General features: G+C 42.8%; 2 protein-coding genes across 2 annotated transcripts in view; one reads left to right on the top strand and one right to left on the bottom strand.

Moving 5' to 3' along the window:
• The window catches only part of LOC122808702 (P2X purinoceptor 7-like), a 38,197-nt gene extending 33,794 nt beyond the window's left edge, over nt 1-4,403 (top strand). Inside the window, exon 4 of the mRNA XM_044079689.1 lies at nt 3,991-4,403. Within this exon, the coding sequence (XP_043935624.1) occupies nt 3,991-4,251 (261 nt within the window). The 3' untranslated portion in view covers nt 4,252-4,403. The remainder of the gene's footprint in view (nt 1-3,990) is intronic.
• The window catches only part of LOC122808193 (endothelin-converting enzyme 1-like), a 1,395,094-nt gene that overhangs the window by 1,227,877 nt on the left and 144,019 nt on the right, over nt 1-23,198 (bottom strand). The gene's annotated exons all lie outside the window — the stretch shown is intronic.

The raw sequence follows: 23,198 nt of genomic DNA, 5'->3' as shown, positions 1-23,198 counted from the left end.
AACATTGCATCAATCTATCTGTCTAAAAACCTAGCGCTCTGATTAATTCATCTAACAGACATTACCATATATATACCTCAGGATGTCATTTATACAAAATGATAATGACTACACTATAAAAGACACCTATTCATAATTAAAACTCAAAACATAATAGCTGCGTGAGAGACAACAGAAAGATTCTTTCACTCTAATAATCACATCTAAGGGAAATAACCAGATATATATATAAAAAGTATGATCACTTATATCTGCGTATTCTCCTGTTTTTAAGAAAAGGTTTTATCTGGACTTTGTCATTAAGGCCAGGTGGTTCTTCTGAGCGCCATCTAATAATCCACCTCGTTTCACACTCCAGGGTTCGGTTGACAAGGTCACCTCCTCTGAAACCAGGTGTGATTGTTTGAATAACAAAAAAACTAAAAGTATGTCCAGAACCTGCTAATTTATGATGTTTAGATAGAGCATTCAGATCTGAGCCTATCCTAATCTGATAGCAGTGTTCCCGTATGCGTTCTTTTAGTGTGCGATTCGTCTTCCCAATGTAATAGGCAGGACAAGAGCTACAAACTGCAACATAAACAATGTTTCTGCTTTCACAATTTGTATTAGTATTGAAATGATAGCTGCGACCTGTAATAGGATGTTTAAACGAAGTATCTGTGTTAATGAATGGGCATTGGTTACACTTTCTACATGGCTTAGTGTTAACATCTATGCCCTTTTCCTGTGCATTGTTAGTAACATATCTTGGTCTGCATAGAATGCTCTTCAAGTTTGGATGATTCTTATAAGTGATACTTGGTTTAGGACCTAAGATATTACATAATTCTCTGTCTGAAAGTAAGATGTCCCAATGTTTCTGCATGATCCCTTTTACCTCCAAACTAACCTGACTAAAAGTTAGAGTGGCCCTCACTTCCTGTTGAGATGGTATAGCTGCATTCGATGCTTCTATTTGATCCATAAAATATGGTCTAGCTCTGTCCAATCTCATTGATTCTACTGCACTAATAGTGTCATTTATGTCTTTTTCACAGTAACCCCTCTCTATAAATCTATGTTTAAGGTCCTGTACTCCTGATTCAAAACATCGTTCATCTGGATTAAGTCTGGACACTCTCATGAATTGTCCTTTTAGAACATTTTTAAAGACATAAAGTGGGTGCATGCTTTGTCTGTGTAATAGGCTGTTCCTATGGCAGCCTTTTCTATGTATCGATGTATTCAACATACCATTGGGAAGTCTGTTAATCTCTACATCTAAAAAAGAAATGACTAGATCCCTCTGTAACCGTGTGAAATGGGTCAAATAGTTCAGGGATCGCATGGAAAAAGCCGCTGAACTAAAAATGCGCTTCCCATACCTGTCCTTAGTCCTAGAATCTCTGTTAGGCGGATGGACAGATGAGGAAGATTCAGACATCTCCTTTTTCGTGGCAGCTGCCACCACCATAGCGTCCACTGGAACTCCCTTTGTGAGATAAGCCTTGTCTTGTGGGGCAGTAATATATTTATTAGGCTTTCTAGGGACTGGCTCCACCATGTCAGGTGTCTCCCACGCCCTTCGAGCAATCAATTCCATCAACTCATCGAAGGGCGGAGTGACCCAGGAGGAGGAAGGGTGAGCACCGAATGCCTTCAGCAAGACTGACTCATCCTCAGAAGGGGGTAGGGCTTGCCAATCACCTCTGTTTTAGGATCTCCAGGATGTCAGAAAAGGAGACATCCTCTGAGGGTGATTTTGGGGACCCTTCTGACTCATCTAAGTCAGTGTCCGATGTCAAGGATTCTTGTGGGGAATCCAAGTGTCTCCTCTTACACAATCTTTTCCTCGGAACTTCTTCGGGGGGAGCATCCGATGAAGCCTCCGAGGAAGAGGGGGCACCCTCTGGGGGTGGCTGAGACACTGGTGCTCGACGCTTAGATGTAGCCGTGGGTGCAGAGGAGGATAACGGACCCTTATGGGAAGGAGAAGCTGTTTCTGCTGAGGTGGTTGTCTGAGTCGACAAAACCTTCCTCATGAGGGCGAAGGCCCCAGGGTCCCGAGTCGAGGTATCCCTCGGTTCCGAAGAAAACTGAGGAATCCCCGAGACAGGAACCGATGGGATAGACCCCGAGGACGGAGCCGAGTCGATCCGAGCCGAGGCTCCGAGAGGGAGAGTCGGAACCGAAACGTCGGTCCGACTCTCGGTCCCAGATCCAAGGATGGATCTTCGGCTCCGCGACTCCGGTACCGGGTCCGTCGGAGTCGAGGTGAACGGTGCCGACCGAGAAAAAGACGGTTCCGGCACCGAGGGCTCCACAATCATCAGATCAGCCTCTCCCGGCTCCGAAGACTGGATAGGCCTCAGAGGAGGAACAGATGGAGATAAGGGAAGGCCTTCGAGTCTCGACACCAACTGGGAGGAGACAGAGATGAATTTGGACAAGGCCGTATTCTCCATCAATTTCTGCACCACGCGGTCTACATCGGTGTCGGAGAGGGGCCTAGAAGAACGCGTCGAAGGAATCAAAGACAGAGCCGACCTCAAAAGCACAGGAGGAGGAAGCTCCGTCACCGGTTCCAAGACTCGAGGCTCGGTAACTGACAAAAGTTCAACACTCGGCCCCGAGGTTTGTGGAACCGGTGAGCGAACTTTAAATGAAGAGCTCGGAGCCGATGACATGGGCTCCGACGTCTTCGATTCCTTCGAGGATTTAGATGTCTGATCCGATGCATCCAGAGCCTCCTGGAATGCAGGCTTCAAAAGGCCTCTATCCATAAGTTTCCCGCACCTATCTGTCATGACCCTTCCACTGAAAGAATGACAGATGGAGCAGTCTTCTTGCAAATGGAGAGGGCCAAGACAGTAGACGCAGGAACTATGATTATCTGTGACAGACATTTTCTGTCCACATTGGCACCGTTTGAAGCCTGACTTAGCTTTCTCAGACATGTTAAAAGTACAGTCAAATACAAAATTTTTAACAGTGTAATAGCCAGTTAAAATGTCAAATCCAGTAATAAGTCAAATCCGGTAGTTAAGGTCAATCCAGTTAAAGTCAAATCCTGTGTATAAGTTAAAGGGTGGGGTAGGCCCCGAGGGAACTAACTTTAAATAAGTATATAAAATTAATATACGCACTAGAGAAACCCTCGACACACTACACACACACACACAACAACTTTAAGAAAGAAAGAAGAAGAAATTTTATCCAAAAATATATCAGATAAAACAATCTTAGCTTTGAGGTGGTCCGAGCTCATCAAAAATGATGCGAACGTTGCAGCGGCAAACTAGATCTGAGGTAAAGGCAGAGGGGGATTGTGGGAGATAGGTTGGTCTCGAGCTTCTTCTCGATGCAGAGCTTTGCCAAGCGGCCGACATGGAGCCGAGGATCGGCTCCGAACCCAGGTGTAAGAACAAACGGCGAGATTGAACACTCTCACATCTCTTGTTTTATTTATAACTTGGTAAATATTATAAGTTGAAGAGGTTGAGAGTTCAGATGTTCACAGCATGTGTAGACATGACAAAGCTTAGGAAGGTGTGCATACTGATAGCCATCAATCAGCATTTTTAAGGCTGTAACATTCACCATAGACACAGTTGAGACGTGTGGTTTTTGAGGAAATGTGAACACATGTATGCCAAGTGTGTCTGTCACATGTACTACACAATATAAGAGAACAGGCAGCATGGCATCAGTACTGTCCACATCTACCTATTCACTGAGTAAGAGTTGATTTCCACATTTATTACCACACTGACTACATATGGGAAAGTGAAGTGGAATACTAAAAAGAGTCCTTCACCACAGAGGTTTTGCTTTGGAAGGGCAATGGATACAGAAAATGCTAAAATATGTGTGAATTGCACTTTGACACACTGTGAGCAACACACTTCAATGTACCATGTAGTGCATGGCCCAACTGTATTGTAGAAAGAACATTAATGAATGTACTGTATGCAGTCGAAAGTAATAACTGTTCTCTGTTTCACTCAGGAAATGCATCTGTGTGTCCTCCAGCGTTGTGTCCTACAGACAGCTGAAGCATACCGGCGGTCATTATTTGGACTACCGATGGAAGCAGATGAAAATAAAAGGTACAGACATACAGCTTACCGTCAATACATTGTGTGGCGTCATGGACGTTTGGGGACTGGAAACAGGAGAGTCATTCCCAGCTGTTGTGTTTGGAGAATTCGTGACAGATATCCGGATGCCAATGGTGTTTACACAGGTTTCCGGCCCACCAGATTTTAGATATAAATACTGTCACAATACCATAGTCATTCAGTTGTTCTGTTGTTCACATTCTATGCATTTCATAGTTTTCCTGTGTGTATGACTATGAATGTACTGTCTTCTGTTGCACAATTGACCCGTACAACGTCATCCATTGCACATGTAAGAGTGTGTTGTTAAAATAAATTGTTTGGAAAAACAGGTTGCATCCTCTTTGTTTGATTTATGTGAAAGCGTGGAAACAACTGCACCACACAACAGTCGCATTATATAATTTCATATTAGTTTGGCCATGCAGAGCACAAGACTGCTCTAACTTCATGTGCAGTGTGTTGCACAAAGGGTAAAGAAATTAATAATTGCAAAACTTCACAGTGTCTACCTATCGGTATGTTGCATGTGAAACATAAAGGTCCTACCAAACACCCTAACAGTGGGTGATCTCAAGTAACCAAACATTAACTGGGAAAATACTCAGGTACTAACTCGCTTGCCCATCATTTCCTAGAATTCATAAACTCAAACACTCTGGATCAACTGGTCAACACTACCAGCCACAGGGTCCTAATCCGCCACACATCATTTTAACTACCTCCATGCCCTAAACTGGTTGGAACTAGCAGGCTATCTAACTTTCTTTCCACTAACAACAGCACACAAGCTCACTTTTAAACCCTCTAGCTGTCCATCACTCTCGTCTTTCTTAAAACTTCACCAGCCACACCAAACACTTAGATCCACAAATCAAAACCTCTTGGAACTTTACAAATCTTTACATTCAACAGGCCAACTATTACTATGATTATCCCTTGCTAGATTAGGTAACTTTCTTTCCCCCTCACATTAGAACTGCTAGTTATCACTTTTCAATATCTGTTAATATTGTCTTACTGTCTGAAACTTTTATTCTCGGGCCTCCATCGAAAACGGGATAGCTTGGGCCAATGGAATTTACCAGGTAACAAACTGAAGTAAATAAATAAATATAAATAAATAAATATCCCATAAGAAGACATAAGGAAGTATAGCTGTATAGGACGTAATTGCAGGAATCGTAGTAATTGGCGGAGGCTGTGATAGCCCCATTATTTATGATGGTGGTAGTTGGAGTTGTGGAATTTACAGTGTTCCGTATTTGTGTAATGGCTACCCCTAATTTTGTGCGATTGTTTAGTTGTTTTTTTGGAGCATATCAGTTTTTTCCCATCTTGATGTATTTTTTAAGTATGTTTCTTATTTATTTTATTTTTATTTTTATTTTACATTTGTTTACCGGGCTAGTCCAACTGGATACATATCCATTTTCAGCAGAGGCCCGGGGAGAAAAGCTCCACAATAAGCATACAAGACATTGATTTACATACTGAAATACATTTTTTGTAGAAAAAAAAATAGACAGAGAGACAAATTAGACATACAAATAAATTAACTGATTAGAGGAAATGCAGGTAACAGAAATATGGATTAATTAAGGACAATGTACAGGAGGAGATAGAAAATGTAGGATCTTGAGATATAAGAGAATTCTCTTATAAAGAGTTTCTTATTTGTCGATAAATGATAAGGTAATTTTGTTTTTTGGTATCTTGATTGTGGGACCAGGCTCTGTGTCTCTGTTTGACAAAGGTTTGGGTAACCTTTGTTAGCCACAGGTTCATAGGTGTGTAGTAGGCCACCGGCCTTCATCCTTTACAAGCCTTGCCCATAGAAGTGCACTGGTATGATGCTGCCATTAGTTCATGGTGCCTCTATCAAGTAGAGTTACTGAAGTGATCGCCGGGGTGAACCTTCTATTTCCCAGCCACTCATCAAGATTTCTCTTGAAAAGGGGCAGTGAGGTGCTGTGTTTGACAGGTATGGGAAGTCTATTCCAGAGCATGGGCAGTCACTATGTTATGATGCTGTCACTCAAGCATGTTCTGTTGATGGTGGTCATGAGGTTGAGGTCCCTGAAGGATGTGGTGCACAGTGACTAGTAATTCTTTAGGCGAAACTTTTAGAACAGGGCTGGATCAGACATTGATTTGTAAGTCAAGCAAAGATTGCCTGTTAATAGACAATATGAGACAGAGAACGACTGGACTTTTTTTTGGGTGTCCATGTGGGGCATGTGTTTAAGGCCTAGGATCTTCTATGTGTGGTGGGTATTTCAGTGGCCTTTCCAGCTGTGGTAGGTGTTTATTGAGATACATGCAAAATGGGGCATTAAACTCGATTTTTCTAATGAGGGACAAGTAGAGAGAGATGATGACCTCTTTATTCCTGGATGCAAAACCCTTGGTAATAAGATGTGCCACATAGAAGAACTTTCTGACCACAGTGGCAATGTGGTGGTCAAAGCAGAGGTTGCTGTTAATCTGTGTCCACAATCTCTTTTAATGCCTTCAGTGTTCATTGGGCTCCCATCACTGTAGTAATTAGTGGGACCTTACTTTTTCTCAAAGGGAATGAGGACGCATTTTTTGACATTAAGTTTAAGGCCATGGTTTCAACAGCACTAATTGGTCTGCGTGAGGCCTTTGTGTAGGATGCCTACATCACTTGTGGAGTTAATAATGGCTCTCATATTGCAATTGTTGGTGAACTTGGTCAGCCAGAGTCCATCCATGTTGGGCTGGACATCTGATAAGTAGATGCCAAACAGGAGAGGACCCAATACCACTCAATGACTGGTCAGCAGTCTGACTTCGAGTATGCTACTATTACGCTGTGGGTTCTGTCAACCAACGTGCAACACACCTAGTGATATAGGGGTTGGTGCTAGTTAGGTGAGTCTATCACTAATTGCTGAGTGAGGAATGGTATGTAAGGCCTCGGCCAGATCAAGGCAGGCTGTATGAACTGCCTTGCCCTAATCCACAGCTCTGGTGAGTGACTCCAAGAAGTAAACATAGTTGAGCAGGCATGAAGTACCATTGACAAAACCACATTGATTGGGATCTAGAGTTTGGAGCTTGCCTATATCTTTGTTAATTATGTCCATGAAGACATGCTCCATAGGCTTACATATCAGACTCGTCAGGCTAATGTGCCTAATAGTTTCCAGGGTGCTTAGGAGCAAGTAATGAGACTCATGGGACATGGTTCGGGACCTATATCAGGCTACAGTCTGAATCGCCATCTTACCCAATGTTAGCTGCAACTTAAGTATCTCAGATGCGTTTTGCTGGGATACTAGTCTGGCGTTGTGCATATCCTTTTATGAATATGGAAATGCCATCATCTTTGTAGTTTATGTCCATTTTCTGGGCACAAAAGGTGTGGAGTGAGTTATAAACTGGTAATGCAGGGGTGCTTTATGCTGCTTTACACCAGGTCTCCGTTACAGCACAAATGTCGATGTAAACTATGTGGAGATGTTTGAGTAGAGTCTGGTCACACTGTTGTCGGAGGGACTATTATATAAATAAATAAATATATATATATATATATATATATATATATATATATATATATATATATGTGTGTGTGTGTGTGTGTGTGTGTGTGTACTATCATAAGGTAAAGAAAAACATGTAAATTCCTGGTCAAACTACCAAACATAATGTCCTGAATGTATAAAGTCTGTCACTGGTAAGCTTGAGGGACATTTTCAAAAAGGACAAGTCAATATGAATATCAAAATTAGACAGCATCTGAAATTATATCGGATATCTATACACTTCCTTTCCAATCCAGGAATCATTTCAACAGTACTAGAAATGTACACAGTCAGTACATAGACGTACATAACATTGAATGGAGCAGTGCTGAGACACCAGTTGCGCAATATTTTATTTATTTATTTATAGACATTTGTTAACCGGGTTTGTCCAACTGGGTTTGTGGCCCATTTTCAGTGGAGACTTGAGGAGAAAAACTACAGTAGTACATTTTTAAACAAGTACAATTTTAAACAATATTGGTATAATATAAGTTATAGCAAACAGATTGACATATGTTGGGTTACATGCATACAATGATAGTTGCAATAAAAAGAAGCTAAGTAAAAATTTTACACTGATATAGTTGAATAGGTCAACAATAAAATAATTTGTTTGTATAAAGCTATGCCAATGCATAGTAGACACATTGGAGACAGAGGTGTAATGAGATGCTAAGTATAGTCCTTTTGAGTGTACATAAAGTTGGTACTCAGTTGACCCCGCTTACATAACATAGTAAAAAATGTAGACTCTGTAGGTATCGAATGGACAGCATTTCAGAGTAGCAGGCAAGCAGCTTAAGTGCTTCGTCAGGTCCTCTGGAATATCTATTTAACTGTTCACTCCAAACAAGCTCTGTTCCTCATGAATGGAGAACAGCAGCAGTCATGTGAATGAAAAAAGGTGGCCCATCTATACATACTTGAAACTGCAGACACACTAGTGTCACTAGTCTTTTATGTAAAGCCATGGAAAGAAGTGTCATGGAAATTATTACTAGTGATACAGTAAACCTCCAGACACTGTACACAACCCGGTATGGTTTTCTCAAAGGAAGGTCTTGACCACTCAAGCTGGTGTGCTTCTTTGAGAATGTCTCCAATGCAAATGACGAGTGAAAATTGTTTCACACTGCATAGCTTGAACTGACCAAGGCATTTCACCTAATTCATCACTTGGGCATTGTTTACAAATTCAAGAGGCGAGGTACAAACCCGTATGTCACCCAGTGAATAGACAACTGGCTCACAGACAGTACCACGGAAGTTAGATTTGGGTAGTCCACCTCGACAAAGACGTCAGTCACAAGTATAGTTCCTCAGGGGCGAGGGCTTGGACACTCCTTTTTGGCAGTTACTCCAATTAAGTCTAAACCAATGTCAGTGGTCTCCGAATGAATAAATTAGCAGATGACTGCAAAGCAGCAGCTGTCGGTGATTCTCACACAGACACAAATGTTCTCCGTGAAGGGATGACGTAGACAAATAATTTGTCTCAGAGCCATGGACTACAACTAAACAGAAAGAAATGCATCGTATTATCCTTCAGCAAGTCATTTGAACCCATGATAACAGTCATACTGACTACAGAGCCCTTACACTTGACCCAGTAGTTGTGTAACTGGGGACACACAGGTAGTAAAACGGCCTTTGACCATCATTTTTCTACAGATTTGATAAAAATCATTTGATGTTGTGGAACTTATAAATTAAGGTATGGCATGTAAGTACAAGGAAGACAATGTTTCACTGTTTGAAATTCAACACACCTATCATAGAGTACAATGACCCCGTTGGAATGTATCTAACATGGCATATGCAGTATATGCAACGTACAGACATGTTCAGCACTAAAAGAGTACAAGGCATTAGGAAAATGTGGTAGGCAGCCTTCCTGAAGGCTCTGTCCTTGTACTCTGTTGCACACATGCTGTTGAGGGGCGAAAAAATGCCTGACATACAGTCCATTTTCTGCAACCTGCTATGATGGCTCTCCTGCATATCTGCCAAACAAACAGCAGCAGAATCACCAGGTCAAGGATGCTGCTACCTCTAGTGGTTGCAAGAAAGAGCTGGTCCAGAACATTGTAATTAATGAATTCAAGAGGGGTTTGGGCAAGTGTATTGCTACATGAGTATTTTTGTCAGTTGAAGGAGGACTAGTCGAAGTCACCCAGTACGAGAGTGTTCTGTTGGACCATAATATTCTCCAGGGTTATTAGGAACATGGAGTGTGACTCTTGGGACATGTTTGGGGACCTATAGCAGGTACGACCTGAATCGCTGTCTTACCCAATGTTAGCTGCACCGGAAGTATCTCAGATGTGTTATGTGTGGCTAGCAGTCTGCAGGTGTATGCATCCTTTATGAATATGGAAACACCGTCGGCTTTGGACCTTTGGTCAAAGTTGAGGGGCTGAAAGGTGTGGAATGAGTTATAGCCTGGTAGTGCAGGGGTGCTTTCTGCTGCCTTGAACAATGTTTCTGTTACAGCACAAATGTCAATGGTCTCCATTTTAAGTAATGGGCCCAGCAAGTGCATTTTGAGAGTTATACTTCTAGTGGTGAGCATCTATACTCTCAGATTGCATTTCTTTGTAGCTGTTATGGTGGTAATTTGGTTGTTGGTACACCACCTAAATAAGGCAATAATGGGGTGAAAAGAGCCTTGTCCAGTATACGGAAGACTAGGCATGACAGATGCAAGCTATCTCTGACAAAGTCTTCATCCAGTTAACACATAAATTTGACTGTGAGCTGTCAACTACCAATTACATTTCGTAGTTATTTTTTCAACTACCAATTAAATTTCCTAGTTATTTTTCAAAGAAATGGAAAATAGTCAGAGCTCCAGATTTATTTCCGGGCTTTCACGCTACTTTTTTGGTGACTGTCAAGGACTAAATCAGGCACCTGAGTCTCATGACTTCTACTACCCTAACATGCGTTTTGTCAATAGTTAGATAGCAATAGTTTTGCATCAGTACATATTGATTTTATTTCTGTACTTAGCTGTATTACACTTTATTACGAGGTGACTGAGGTGTCTGCATCATTGTTGCAATTGTCTACCTGCACATTTTTGTGAGAGAGCTGCATACCTTACATGAGTTCTATTTAGTCATTACAGGTGCATGCAGTCATTTGAAGCATAGAAAGGAAAGATATACATTTAGCTGTTTATAAAAATATCATACTTGAGAATAGTGAACTGGTTCAGTACTTTCACTGTGGTGGACAGTATCCTTGTCTATAGTCGTATCACTGATTTACATTTCCATAGTGATCAGAAAAGCCTGGTTAGAGTCCAGTTGTGCACATCTGACCATGTCGCCTGCGCGTAACCCACAATAAGGAAATGCAAGTGCGCCTGTGCGTGTGTGATCCGCTCACAGCAGAGTAAATGAATGCTGTTTCCCCCACGTTAGTTATACATGTTTCAAAACTGTCAGCCTCGTAAAGTATGGAACCGGACAATGCCATGCAAACTACCAGTATAAATAGGGAGAAACACAAGATATGTGCCAGAACAAAACATATAAAGTGGATAGAATAATGGGTGTGTCAGTAGCATGGATTTATGAAGGATATGCATTTGTAACCTGAACTGCTTGCCAGATTGTCCCACCATAAGTCTAAAATGAAATGCCACCACATTGCCAGATAGACAGATAGACACAGGTTCATGTAAAACACACCGAAGATAAAGGGGCAACCAGCTGTACACTCTGTGACTATCTGTACAGTGGAAAGGTATGGTATGGTTATAGATATATGTGTATACACATAATCCACAGACATAAACCAAAGCAAGGTATGAAATGAGGATTGTACATGTATATATGTATACACAGCAGACTTATGTCCCGTATATATGACACATGGATATAAATAGGCCATGTAATAGCTAATATGGGTAGACAAACAGACATCCACGAATGGTGAATAAACAGCTGGATTCTAAAACATTGGCCAGAAAGTGACAGTACAGCAAGTTCTACACTTTAAACATGCAGATAGGTGTCCATTGTAGGACTCCAAAAAGTTATCCATACGCAGTATCAACCGTCATTGACGCAAAAGAAGTGACATCGGCAAATACGAAATAGCTGTACATGCAACAGAATCAGGTGCAAGGGTCATGACACATGTGTCGATAAAATGTATGACGTACGAACTGATATCCCGAGAGTGGGTAGTGCATATAAGTGTCTCCACATCTCAGTACCGCACACATTAAACATGTGTAATGTGTACTGTAGAGGGTTGTCAGGCATGGGAATCCTGGGTATGCAGAAATGGGCCTAGGTGTTGTTTGGCATAAATTTCGTAGGGCCGCCCCGTGGGAGTGATGTTGGTATAGCACACGCCTTTATTCTCAATAATGGGGCAAACTAACCACTGGATAATGTGGAAAGCAGTTTGGAAATATGTAGGGCCCTATATCAGTGTCATGTAGGTGATTCCCATGGATGGACATGCGTACGACCAAGATGGCACCCATAACTGGCAAACTGTCAGAATCACACAGCTGCAGTAAGACATAGTACATGAAATACAGATAGGGACTATATTAGATATACCCCAGACAAAGTCAGAACGTTGTGCGAATACTGGCGTAGCCATGAATACGGATGTTACGAGTGTTACTAATCATGTAATGGAAATGTCAGTCACTATTATCTACCGCACAGTCCGTAATGCCTAGACAGCAATTAGCTAGAAAGGCACATCACTATGTGAAATGTAACAAGGGCAAAGATCAAACATCAGGGCATTTACCCATAATGAGTACAGGTTAAGGGTATGAAGGTAACCTGTCCAAAATACATGTACTGAACTAGTGATACTAGGCGGACAGGTGAGAAGAAAGACAGCAGGACAAATGGGAAAACATGTATAAGTCATACGCATGTACCCCGACAAATGTGAATGACAACGTATGCCCTGTGAATGTCAATGTGGAAGGTTATTAGACACAAAGGTAATGTGTCCCCCAGGGTGTCATGCAGTGTCACCGTAACAATGTCCAGACCCCCATAGTCGTACGTGAGCACCGCCACTGATGGAAAGCGCAAATACGATGCACACATACGGTACATGAAAGTCCAATTAGTGTGGATAAGCAGATGTTGACCTGTGTGAGGAATACAACTGTCTGGGTGGGTGTGTCCTGCAATATAAAAGTAATGGCATGTGGCCTGTCATTCCGCCATACACTGTGTGTATTGTTGTCAGATAGTTGGTATGTTGTATCAGACACATACTCTGCAACTGTATAGATTTACGCAGAATGTGTAGAGTTATGCCTCATATGTTTGTTGTGTTCCACGTAACAGTAACATTCTGGCACTCACATGATAACTGAAGACAGGAAATAATGACAAACATGTGATGAAGACACCAAATCCGACAGAAATGCCATACTAATGCAAAACATATCATTGTGCTAACTATCAATGGTTGTAAGAGCAACATGTCAATACTGCCCCTGTGTGTCCCACTATCAGATAAGGCCTTGTCCAGAAATATGCTCCATGATGTGGAGTGAGCTTGATACATGTATACCTCCGTAACTGATGCGGTATATCAGGGGATATGTGTACGTTACAGCTATCCCTTGTCTTTCTGTCCCAGATATTTGCAGTCATTGTGGTCGTGTTGTTAAAATAGCCTGTTTGTCACTGGTTGCCACATTTTCATATGGTAATTGTTTGACACTTGCGGGACACACAGCGGTGTTTCCGGGCCAACATGTAGCCACGGTCAGTACACAGGTAGCACATAGTTTTGTCCGCGATACATACCTATTGTTGTGTGACTCTGCCAACGTATCATATTGCATGTAACATATCAGTGTCGTACATACAGGCATGACTATTACATACGTCTGTTACATTTATTATGGGACATATTTGTGTACTACCATCTTGGACATTTTCACTTTGTATTGTTCTATGTCAGGACACACCTACCCAGGGTGGGGCTGTCCCTACTACTGTGGGACTGGTAGTAAACATATGCCTGAGGCTAGCTTACCCTATGCCTACACCTAACGTTCTGATGTGCCTCTGACTTGGCACCAACATACACATGTTGCAGACACACACACATTACACTCACACAGTGACGCACACGGCACCCTCAACGCACACGTACACATACTACGGCACTCATGGGGACAATTGCACACAGTACCTACGTGGACCGCGACACCGGCAGCGGTGACTAACTCTCCCTTCATATCATCATACTATTACACGCGCATGTACTGTTCCAGTACTGTGTTCTGTCAGTCTTTCAGTCTCACGGTTATGCATATCGGTATGTTACACATTCCATGTTTGGTGGTATCCTATTATTTTGTACCTCCAAGATGTTATGATTGTCGTTGCACTATCTATTATATTTACGGATATCGCTGGATACATATAAATCACCTTATATACCTCTAATTCCCTTTCTATCTGTATTATATATATGCGTATGTGTACATATATATATATATATATATATATATATATATATACACATATATATATATATATATATATATATATATATATATATATATATATATATATATATATATATATATACATATATATATGTATATGTATATATAGATATATATATATATATATATATATATATATATATATATATATCTATATATATATATACATATATATATATATATATATGTATACGTCTTGCGGCGAACGTGGCAGGCACACAGCAACGCCATATGCTGTAGGACTTATGTACTGTTCAGGTGTTGGCGGTCCGTCTTACACTGACTGTTGTGTTTACAGTGTTTGGGGGCTGCCTATGTAGGAGTCACACATAGAGCCACCTATACATTACAATTTACAGGTGGTCATGTTTGTGTGCCATCCATTTTACTGTGTGTGCAGGTGGGGAAGTGTCAGTACATGGGGCCTACACTGTCAGAGTATGTGCTATACGTTCCCTCTTTGCCAAGGAGTAGGCATATTGGGTATGCCTCCGTCTGCCTACTGGGGCTGGCACAGTGTGTTCATGGTCTGAATCCCTCTGTGCCTGAAATGGCCTTGGCAATTGCGGTGGGCTTTGTGGCCCTTCACCATTATGTACCTGCAGTAGCTGCTTCCGCAGGATCATATTATGTAGCATGGTACATACTATGAATATGTGGGCACATGTGCCTGGAGAGTACTGCAAGGCTCCACCAGATGTATCCAAGAACCGGAACCGTGATTTCAGCATCCCGAACACACGTTCCATGATTATTCTGGTTTGTGCGTGTGCCTCATTATGGCGTTCTTGCATGGGTGTGTGTGCATTTCTGATGGGAGTCATCATCCACGGCTCCAGTGCGTAGCCAGCATCCCGCACGAGATGGCCATGTGGGATATCCCCCCTGACAAATACCTGATACAGCTGTGAGGCATGCCAGATATGGGATTCGTGGTAGCTTCCAGGGCTGCCAGCACACACATCCATGATAATGCCCTGGGCATTGCACACGACCTGGCAGTTGATGGAGTGGAATCCCTTGCGGTTTATGTAGCGTCTACCCTGCTCACCGGGTGGTGACTTGATTTGTATGTGCGTGCAGTCTATCGCACCCAATACCTCCGGGTATTGTGCCACACGGTGGAAGTGGCGCATATTGCTAGCCAACTCCTCCTGAGATCTGGGGAAGTATATCTGCTCATTGGCATGTGGTAACATGGCATCCAGGAACTGGTGTAGTACCCTGGATGCTGATGCCTGTGAAAAGCCCATTATATTCCAGTTGGCCTTTGAAAGGTACCTGTGGCCAGTATTTGCAAGCTTACACATACCTTTGTGTCCACTGGGATGGGTTCCCCTCTGTTGTTTCTTGTTCTCAGGTGTGGCCAGCACAGCTCCACTATTTGCTGTAAGATGTCCCTGTCCACCATGTAATGCTCTACTATCTCCAGGTCATGTAGCCCCTGGTAGGTTACCCTTGGTGTGAACACTCTCCTTCTCCTCCGAGGCCTGCGGTGGTTGTCGGCATCCTCCTCCACAACACCGTCAGTCTAACACATGCTGATGGATCACAGCTATGGCAGCTCCCAACATGTACATTTTAAAAGTTCCCCGTGTGTTTACACCTATGGTGCGGTGTTTGGGAATACACGGTTGTGTGTTGTGTGCATTCACACTTTATACTATTGTGCTGTGCACACCAATGATGTCATAGGGTGTGTTTCTATGGTCGTAGCTACAGGTTATCTTCTGTGTTTTACTGCTGGAACTACAATTGTGGTGCCTTTGGTGTTGAATTACTTTTGCCTGCCATGGATTACCTTTTGACCTTCCCTTACAATTTCTGTGCGTTGCACCTACCATTTTCTGGTGTGCATCCTGCAGAGTACTGTCATTTGTACTTTCATGGACATGGCATATCATGCGTTTTGTGTGCTACTGCCGGTCTGCTGCCAGTTTGCTTTGCTCTGCTGTGTCAGGTCTCCTATCTTTGCAATCCGCTACCTCCCCTACTTTCTTTGCATTCATATGCCTCCCCTATCCTATTTTGCATGTTTCTGCATGCAGAGTTGTCAGCTGCCGTCGATTGGCCTTCGTGGGTTGATTGGTGTTGATTGCTCATTAGTACTCCAATTACCCTTCTTCAGCATTTCCTTATATTCTAACCCCTCACCTTCCTGTTTCTGCTATTGTTTGCAGGGTGTGCGTCACATTACTGGGTTTCGGGAACGTTGTCATCCTCGCATTACGCTTTATGCGCAATGTGTGCTCTCAGCTAAACGATTCCTCCCCACCCCTGTCCTGCAGCTCTGCTTAGCAACGGACAGGCCAGGTTTGCTATGCTCCAATGTGCTTACTGCTACGGTGGCACACCCCTCTGCTGATGTCATGTATCTCCTCTGAGCCACTCCTCGGTGTTATACCGCTGCGCCGTATGGTACAACCTTACTCCGGCGGGACATTTGCGATGCAGTATTATCTGCCTCATCTGCATTGCATTGACTACTAATTCATAGTTACCACGCCGAAGACTGCCGCGAGCCCTTAGCAACCCTTGCACCTCGGTTGTGGTGTTCCATGCATACCATGGTGTATTATGCTGTAAACCTGATTTGTATTACAATGCTATTTTATAACATTTTTATATGATTTCTTTATGTTACACCTTCCACACACATGTCCTGCGGTTCTGCTGTGAGTTACTGTGGACATGACATTAAATGTTGTTATTTACGTGTTGTGCATCTTTTCTTAGGCCATTGTCTGTGTATTTCACCATTGGCATATGTTAACATTGTGATACCTGGGTCTGGCCCTCTTCCATTGCTCCAATGTTCTGTTTGGGAAAATGTAACCCATTTTTTTTGGTTTACATTTCCGTGGGCTTACGCTACGCCTGCACCACTTCATGAATCACTATATGCCTTCATTTGCATGGTGCCACACTGCACATGGGGTGATTAGCATACCTACGCCGGGGGGCTGCGCAGATCTGTCATACGCCGGTAGTGCACGTGGAATTGGATCGTACCTGAATCGCTCGGTGGACATATTTGGCGTTATAACGCCTACGCTATGCGTGCGCCTGGCGCAAGCTTCATGAATCCCGGGGAGTAAGTATTTCACAAATGACAACATAGATAACAATTCCAGGAAGTTAATATGACTATAATGCCTAACAGTAGTAGTACAGGATGTACTAACCAATTTAACATTTTTGTTCAATCATTTTGAGCAACCAGTAAAGATATGCCTCCAATTGTCAGCAGTGTCTTACTTGGTCTTTTCGGTCAAGCTAAGTAATTTATCTTATTCAGTGATGCTTAATGCCTCACAATGCAGAATACTTTTATTTATTTCTCCAAAGTACTCTATGAGAATGTCAGTATTATTCATTATGTTTTTTAAATTATACAAAGATACAGATATATTGGAGAGACTGTATTAAGTCATAATTTCAATGTATGGAAGTATTTACCTCAATGGTTTTAGTAAACACCTATTTCTGATTATTCCATGTATAGAAATTAACATGTGATAAACATCCCACAAAAGTTAATTTTAAATTATGACCTACATCTGGAGCTGTAACCAGACAAACATGCTGTGGAGCCACTTCTAGAAACATTTGAAAAGAAGATGGAACAATTGTCCACTTACCAGGGTTAACAGAATGCTGCAATAATAGATATGCAAATGCTGTCCACAAATTAATCCATTCTGAGTCTATGTACAATACTCAATTTTGTGTGTTTTTCCTCATATCTATATGATTACCTTTAAAATGGGTAACTATTGTGTATGGACATTGCTGTTCAATGCTTGCCATGTATGTGTTCTTTAGTCCATAACATGGATGCTGTCTGGGATGTGCACACATCCCACATGCAGGTACAGTGACTTGTGTAGCTGTAACTGGGGTGTCTGGCCCATGTTGTGTACACAATTTTTTATAATCAGAATTGCCTGTCCTGGCCTCATGTGCTGGGAACAGGTAATGGACAGAAGGTTGACACTTCACCTATATTGATAGCATGATACAGGTATTGCCTGGTTTCAGTAGCATCTGTCCACACAGGGCATGTGTATAAGGCATGGTAGGTCCTTTGTGGGTCACACTGGATGGCACCACAGCTGTTGCAGGCATACAGTGGCAGCATATTGAAGGCACACTGTCTGCATGTACGTGCATATTGTACTGATGGACAGGGTGCCATGCCCACTGTCATCCACTGCAATGACACTATGGTTACTATCGGTGAGCAATATGCAGTGTACTTGCAACATAGCAGTTGTTGCCTAGGCAAGTGTGTTTGTGGCTGAGACATGGGTTGAGACTGGTCACTGCGTAATATAAGGGTTGCTAACTTTGTTTGCCAGACCTTGATGTCACATGTAGGGGTATGGATTGATACCCCAGCCTCTCGGCTATTTCACATCTGTTATCCTTGTAAGGTGGACATTGTCACATATTAAGGGCCACCATCTAAGAAATTTGCAAAACCCGCTCCACAATGAGTCCAGTTGTTACACACTCGCAGACACCTCCACACAGGATAGGAATGACAAACACAGGCATACACACACCTGCTATGTCTGGGATTAGAACTGCTACACAACTAATTTATTATGCTACAGCATTATGCATTTATAGGATGCGACATGGAGCTTACTGGAGTACTCTTTACCGATAGGTATACTGAACAGTTAATGCCACCAGGAGCCTAGACAAAGTATGTCATGTGATTTGTAGTGAGTGTGACTTGCCTAAAAAGAATTCTGGACTACACAGATGAAGAAACACACACACAAAAATCCACACTTGCCATGTGTGAAACTATATAACACCTACCAAAGTACTATATCAACTGGCAGCTTTAGGCTGTTATAGGACGCACCACAGAGATTACTGGGCTACACATTACCAAAGGTGTATTTCACAGAGAATGACATTAGCAGCCTTGCCAAAGTAGGGCATTTGAATTGTAGTGAGTCTGACTAGCCTAAAAACATTGCCCCCTACACCCACAGTCACACACACACACACACACACACACACACACACACACACACACACACACACACACACACACACACACACACACACACACACACACACACACACACACAATTGCCATGTATGGGATTAAAACTCCTAGCTAAGTAGTTTATCACACTACAGCATACACTGTCTTAGGATGCACCACAGAGATTACTGGGCTACTCCATTCCCAATGGTGTAATTCAAAGTGGATGACATCTGCAGGCTTGTCATAGTCAGGCTATGGAGGAGGGCAGTGTGTGTGAATGGGCCATAACCCATTCAGCTAGGTGTTGACACAGCACATACTGGCACATGCAGAGTTATATTCCTCAGGTATATGTATAGAGCTGCTAGATGACTACTGCCTTGTACTGTCATGTTGCACAGTTAGCACTTGCACCGCATAGCCTGTAATGATGATGGATACAAGTGGCTACTTTCTACAGTGATTGACATTTACACATCATGTGGTTGTATACATTTGGCTGTGTGATGGGTGGGACAGGCCTCATGATGGATGAGTCTTTGTCACCCTCTCTTGCACACATCTATGTATGTCTAGGTTTGGCATATTACAGTGTGTTGTCTGTATTCCTATACAATGTGTGTGAAAAGCCTGACTGGTACAGACAGAGGAGTGTATGCAGTAACATCTTTAACTGTCACATATGTATGGGACACTGCTCTTGGCAGACATGGGATTCTTTTGTTTGTGTGTGTGAGCATGCCCAGTATGCCCTTCTGTATTGAATGTGTGTATCCATTCCACATAGTTTATAATGCAGTGCAGACCTTTATCTTGTACAACTACAGGTAGATAACTGTTTCTGCAGGGTATCTGTAGATGGTTTGGCAATATGTGATAGTGATAGTGTGTACTGTAGGTGATTGTGTCTGTGCTGCTTCTGCTACATCATACTGGTGTTAGCAGAGATAGTCAGATATGTGTAGTCTTATACACTGTGATGTTTTATGTCCTCAAGTACTGTCAGGTGGACATTCTTGCTCACAGTGATGCCCTGGGGAACAAGGGTAAATGCAGCTGTGTCTGGTATTGTGGGCAAATACCTAGATATTCATGGAAAGTTATATATTCTGGAGGGGGAGCTGCAGACACTTGCTTCCGGGTCTGTGTATGCAGTTTAGATACTTGGTACAGTGCTGGCAGATGATCCCATACCTGTACATCCATCAACATGATACTGTGAGCTTATCTTGCTGTGGCAATACCACATAACTGTACAGATTAACACAGGTTACCCAAAGGCAGGAGTCATATGTCACAACATTACCCCTGTTGTGGTGTAATGGCAGGTTTGGAGCCACCCATTTAGGTGTTTGCAGCCAGGGTTAATATGTGCATACAGCTGTGTGTGGGACCTGCCACATTCCATGCTACCCATGCTCCCACACCCCCCTCTATTATTCTATCCTCTTCAATACATTATGCATACATTCTGTGATACTTTCCCTAAGGTTATCACATCATCACAGCTATATTTAGGTGTTGGTCCACAGTACATGGAGTGGACATGTTAGTGTGATTTGTCCACATGGCCTTGCATATGGCTTAGGTGTAGTGTGTTATGATGTTCTTTGGGTGGCCATGACATAACATGCATTGGCAGTACGTGCGAGGCAGAGGCATTCTGACAGAGGCCTGTAGGCCATGTGGTGGTGATGCAGGCCAGCTGTAGCAAGCCGTTGCATTCTGTCAGTCCTACAGTCCCAGACTGCCATACAGTATATTCCCCTTGAGAGACAGAGATGGTGTGCTACGTGTTCATGTCAATACTTGCTTTCAGTATTGATCAGGTGGTGTGGATGCTGGCAGGGTGATACCTACAGCTAGGGACACACCTGGGTGGGACACCTGCACTGCATGCTGCCTTCTTTCGCTATTGCCATACACAGGTGGGGGTCATATGCGCACTGCCAACATGCAGGTATACATTCAGAGAGGTACCTGTGGTTGGTGTTTGGGTGAGCTGGGTGCATGTGTGCTATGTACACTACTTGCATCTGACTCACAGATATGCATAGGGCATTCCAGTTATGGTGGCATGTGGAGGAACATCAGCTGTTCTTCACTACATCAGTCCTATCACCTTTGTGATCTACAAGTGTTTGGCCAGAAGACACTGCTATTCCCTACTACAGGGCCAGATAATGTGATGCATACCTGTATGTACAATTCCAAGGGTGTGTCCATTTTACAGTTACAAATTATATACATTATGTCTGGGGTACATTTTCCTGTGTACTGCTTGTATATCTAGGCCAACAGCCATGCCATGTCCATTTTTTCGATGGTGACACATATTACCACCATACATTTACAATGGCTTACTCATAGCATGTGTTATACTGGTGGGGATTGTCTGGTGCACTGTAGTTGTGAGGACATGGCCCTGTCATCGCCAGTAGTGGGGAATGGCCACCAGGTAAAACCTCAACATGCATACATAATGACCACTGTCACACAATATGAAACACACACCAACATAACATACACATACCTGCATATTGTACAAATGCTACAATCTAAACTACTACCTTGGCCACCTCTGGACATCTGTGCTCCACTGGTGTTATACCTACACATACAGGGTACTGCATTTCTACCTAGGATTGGGGTCTCACCTGACTGTTACTACATTTGTACATAGGAGTGGGGGCACACCAGATTGTTGCAAATACATGTGTACATCGCGTTGGGGGGCACACCAGACCATTTCTACTTTTCTGCATAAGATTGTGGTGGGGGGGCTCTTGACTGTTACTACATGTCTTCATAGGTATTGGGGGCACATCCAACTGTTTCTACAGTGCTACAAGGATTGTGGGGGCACTCTTGACTGTTACTACATTTCAGTAGGATTGGGGGGGCACACGACTGTTTCTACATTGCTACACAGCAGAGGGGGGAACATCTGACTGTTACTACATTTCGAGATATGATTGGGGGAGCACACCTGTTAGTACATGTCTACATAGGTATGGGGGGCACACCTGTTTCTACATTACTACACAGGATTGGGGGACTATTAATAAATTTCTACATAGTTTTTGGGGGGCACACCTGACTGTTACTAGATCTCTACACAGGATATGGGGGGGGCACAGCAAAATCTTTGTATATTGCTACAAGTGAGTGGGGTGTGGCACATATGACTGTTAATACATTTCTACGTAGGATTGGGTGGCACACCTTAATGTTACTACATATATACATAGGATTGGGTGAGGCACACGTGTTTCTACAGTGATGGATGTGAGTGGGGGGGTTCACAGATGACTGTTAATACATTTCTACATAGGATTGGGGGGGCACACCTGACTATTACTACATGTCTGCATAGGATGGTGTGGGCGTACATGACTGTTACTACATGTCTACATAGGATATGGGTGGGGCACACCTGACTGTTTCTACATAAACACAGGATTGGGGAGGGCACAAATGACACTTATACATATTTGGTGGGACTCTACTGGTATGTACGTTAATCTTTTTCATTCTTTTTTCTAACCTATCATGCTGACTAGAAGCATATTAGTGTAGTACAGGTCTTAGGTTTGATTGACTTACATATTATTTTCTAACTTCCTACCCTTCAGAACTAATATCCAACTATCTGACCTGATGTAGTCTGTCTGTGTAGGCCGGGGGGGAGGTACACATAAGCACTAAGCATCATTAAGAGGCATTAGCACAGCCATTGATTGTGTTTATCTATACATGTCCTGCTGGCTGAGAATGTTGTTGGGTATGTGAACCTCCCTGACTGGCATGAGTGTGTCATATGGACACAGATGTGGACCAGCACATTTCCTGCAGTGGGTTTTGTCATCATGTGTAGAACTGGCTACTATGGTGACAACAGTATTTATTACAGATCTCATGCTGCCACTATAGGTGTCTAATATCTGCTGGCATGCCATTCAGTCACCAGATTCCCTTGATGCTCACATCAATACCATAGAGACAGGTAACAA

Source organism: Protopterus annectens, chromosome 8.part0 (assembly GCF_019279795.1).
Source record: "Protopterus annectens isolate FY-2018-M chromosome 8.part0, PAN1.0, whole genome shotgun sequence".
Lineage (NCBI taxonomy): Eukaryota > Metazoa > Chordata > Ceratodontiformes > Protopteridae > Protopterus > Protopterus annectens.
This window is presented reverse-complemented; position numbering and strand designations above follow the sequence as displayed.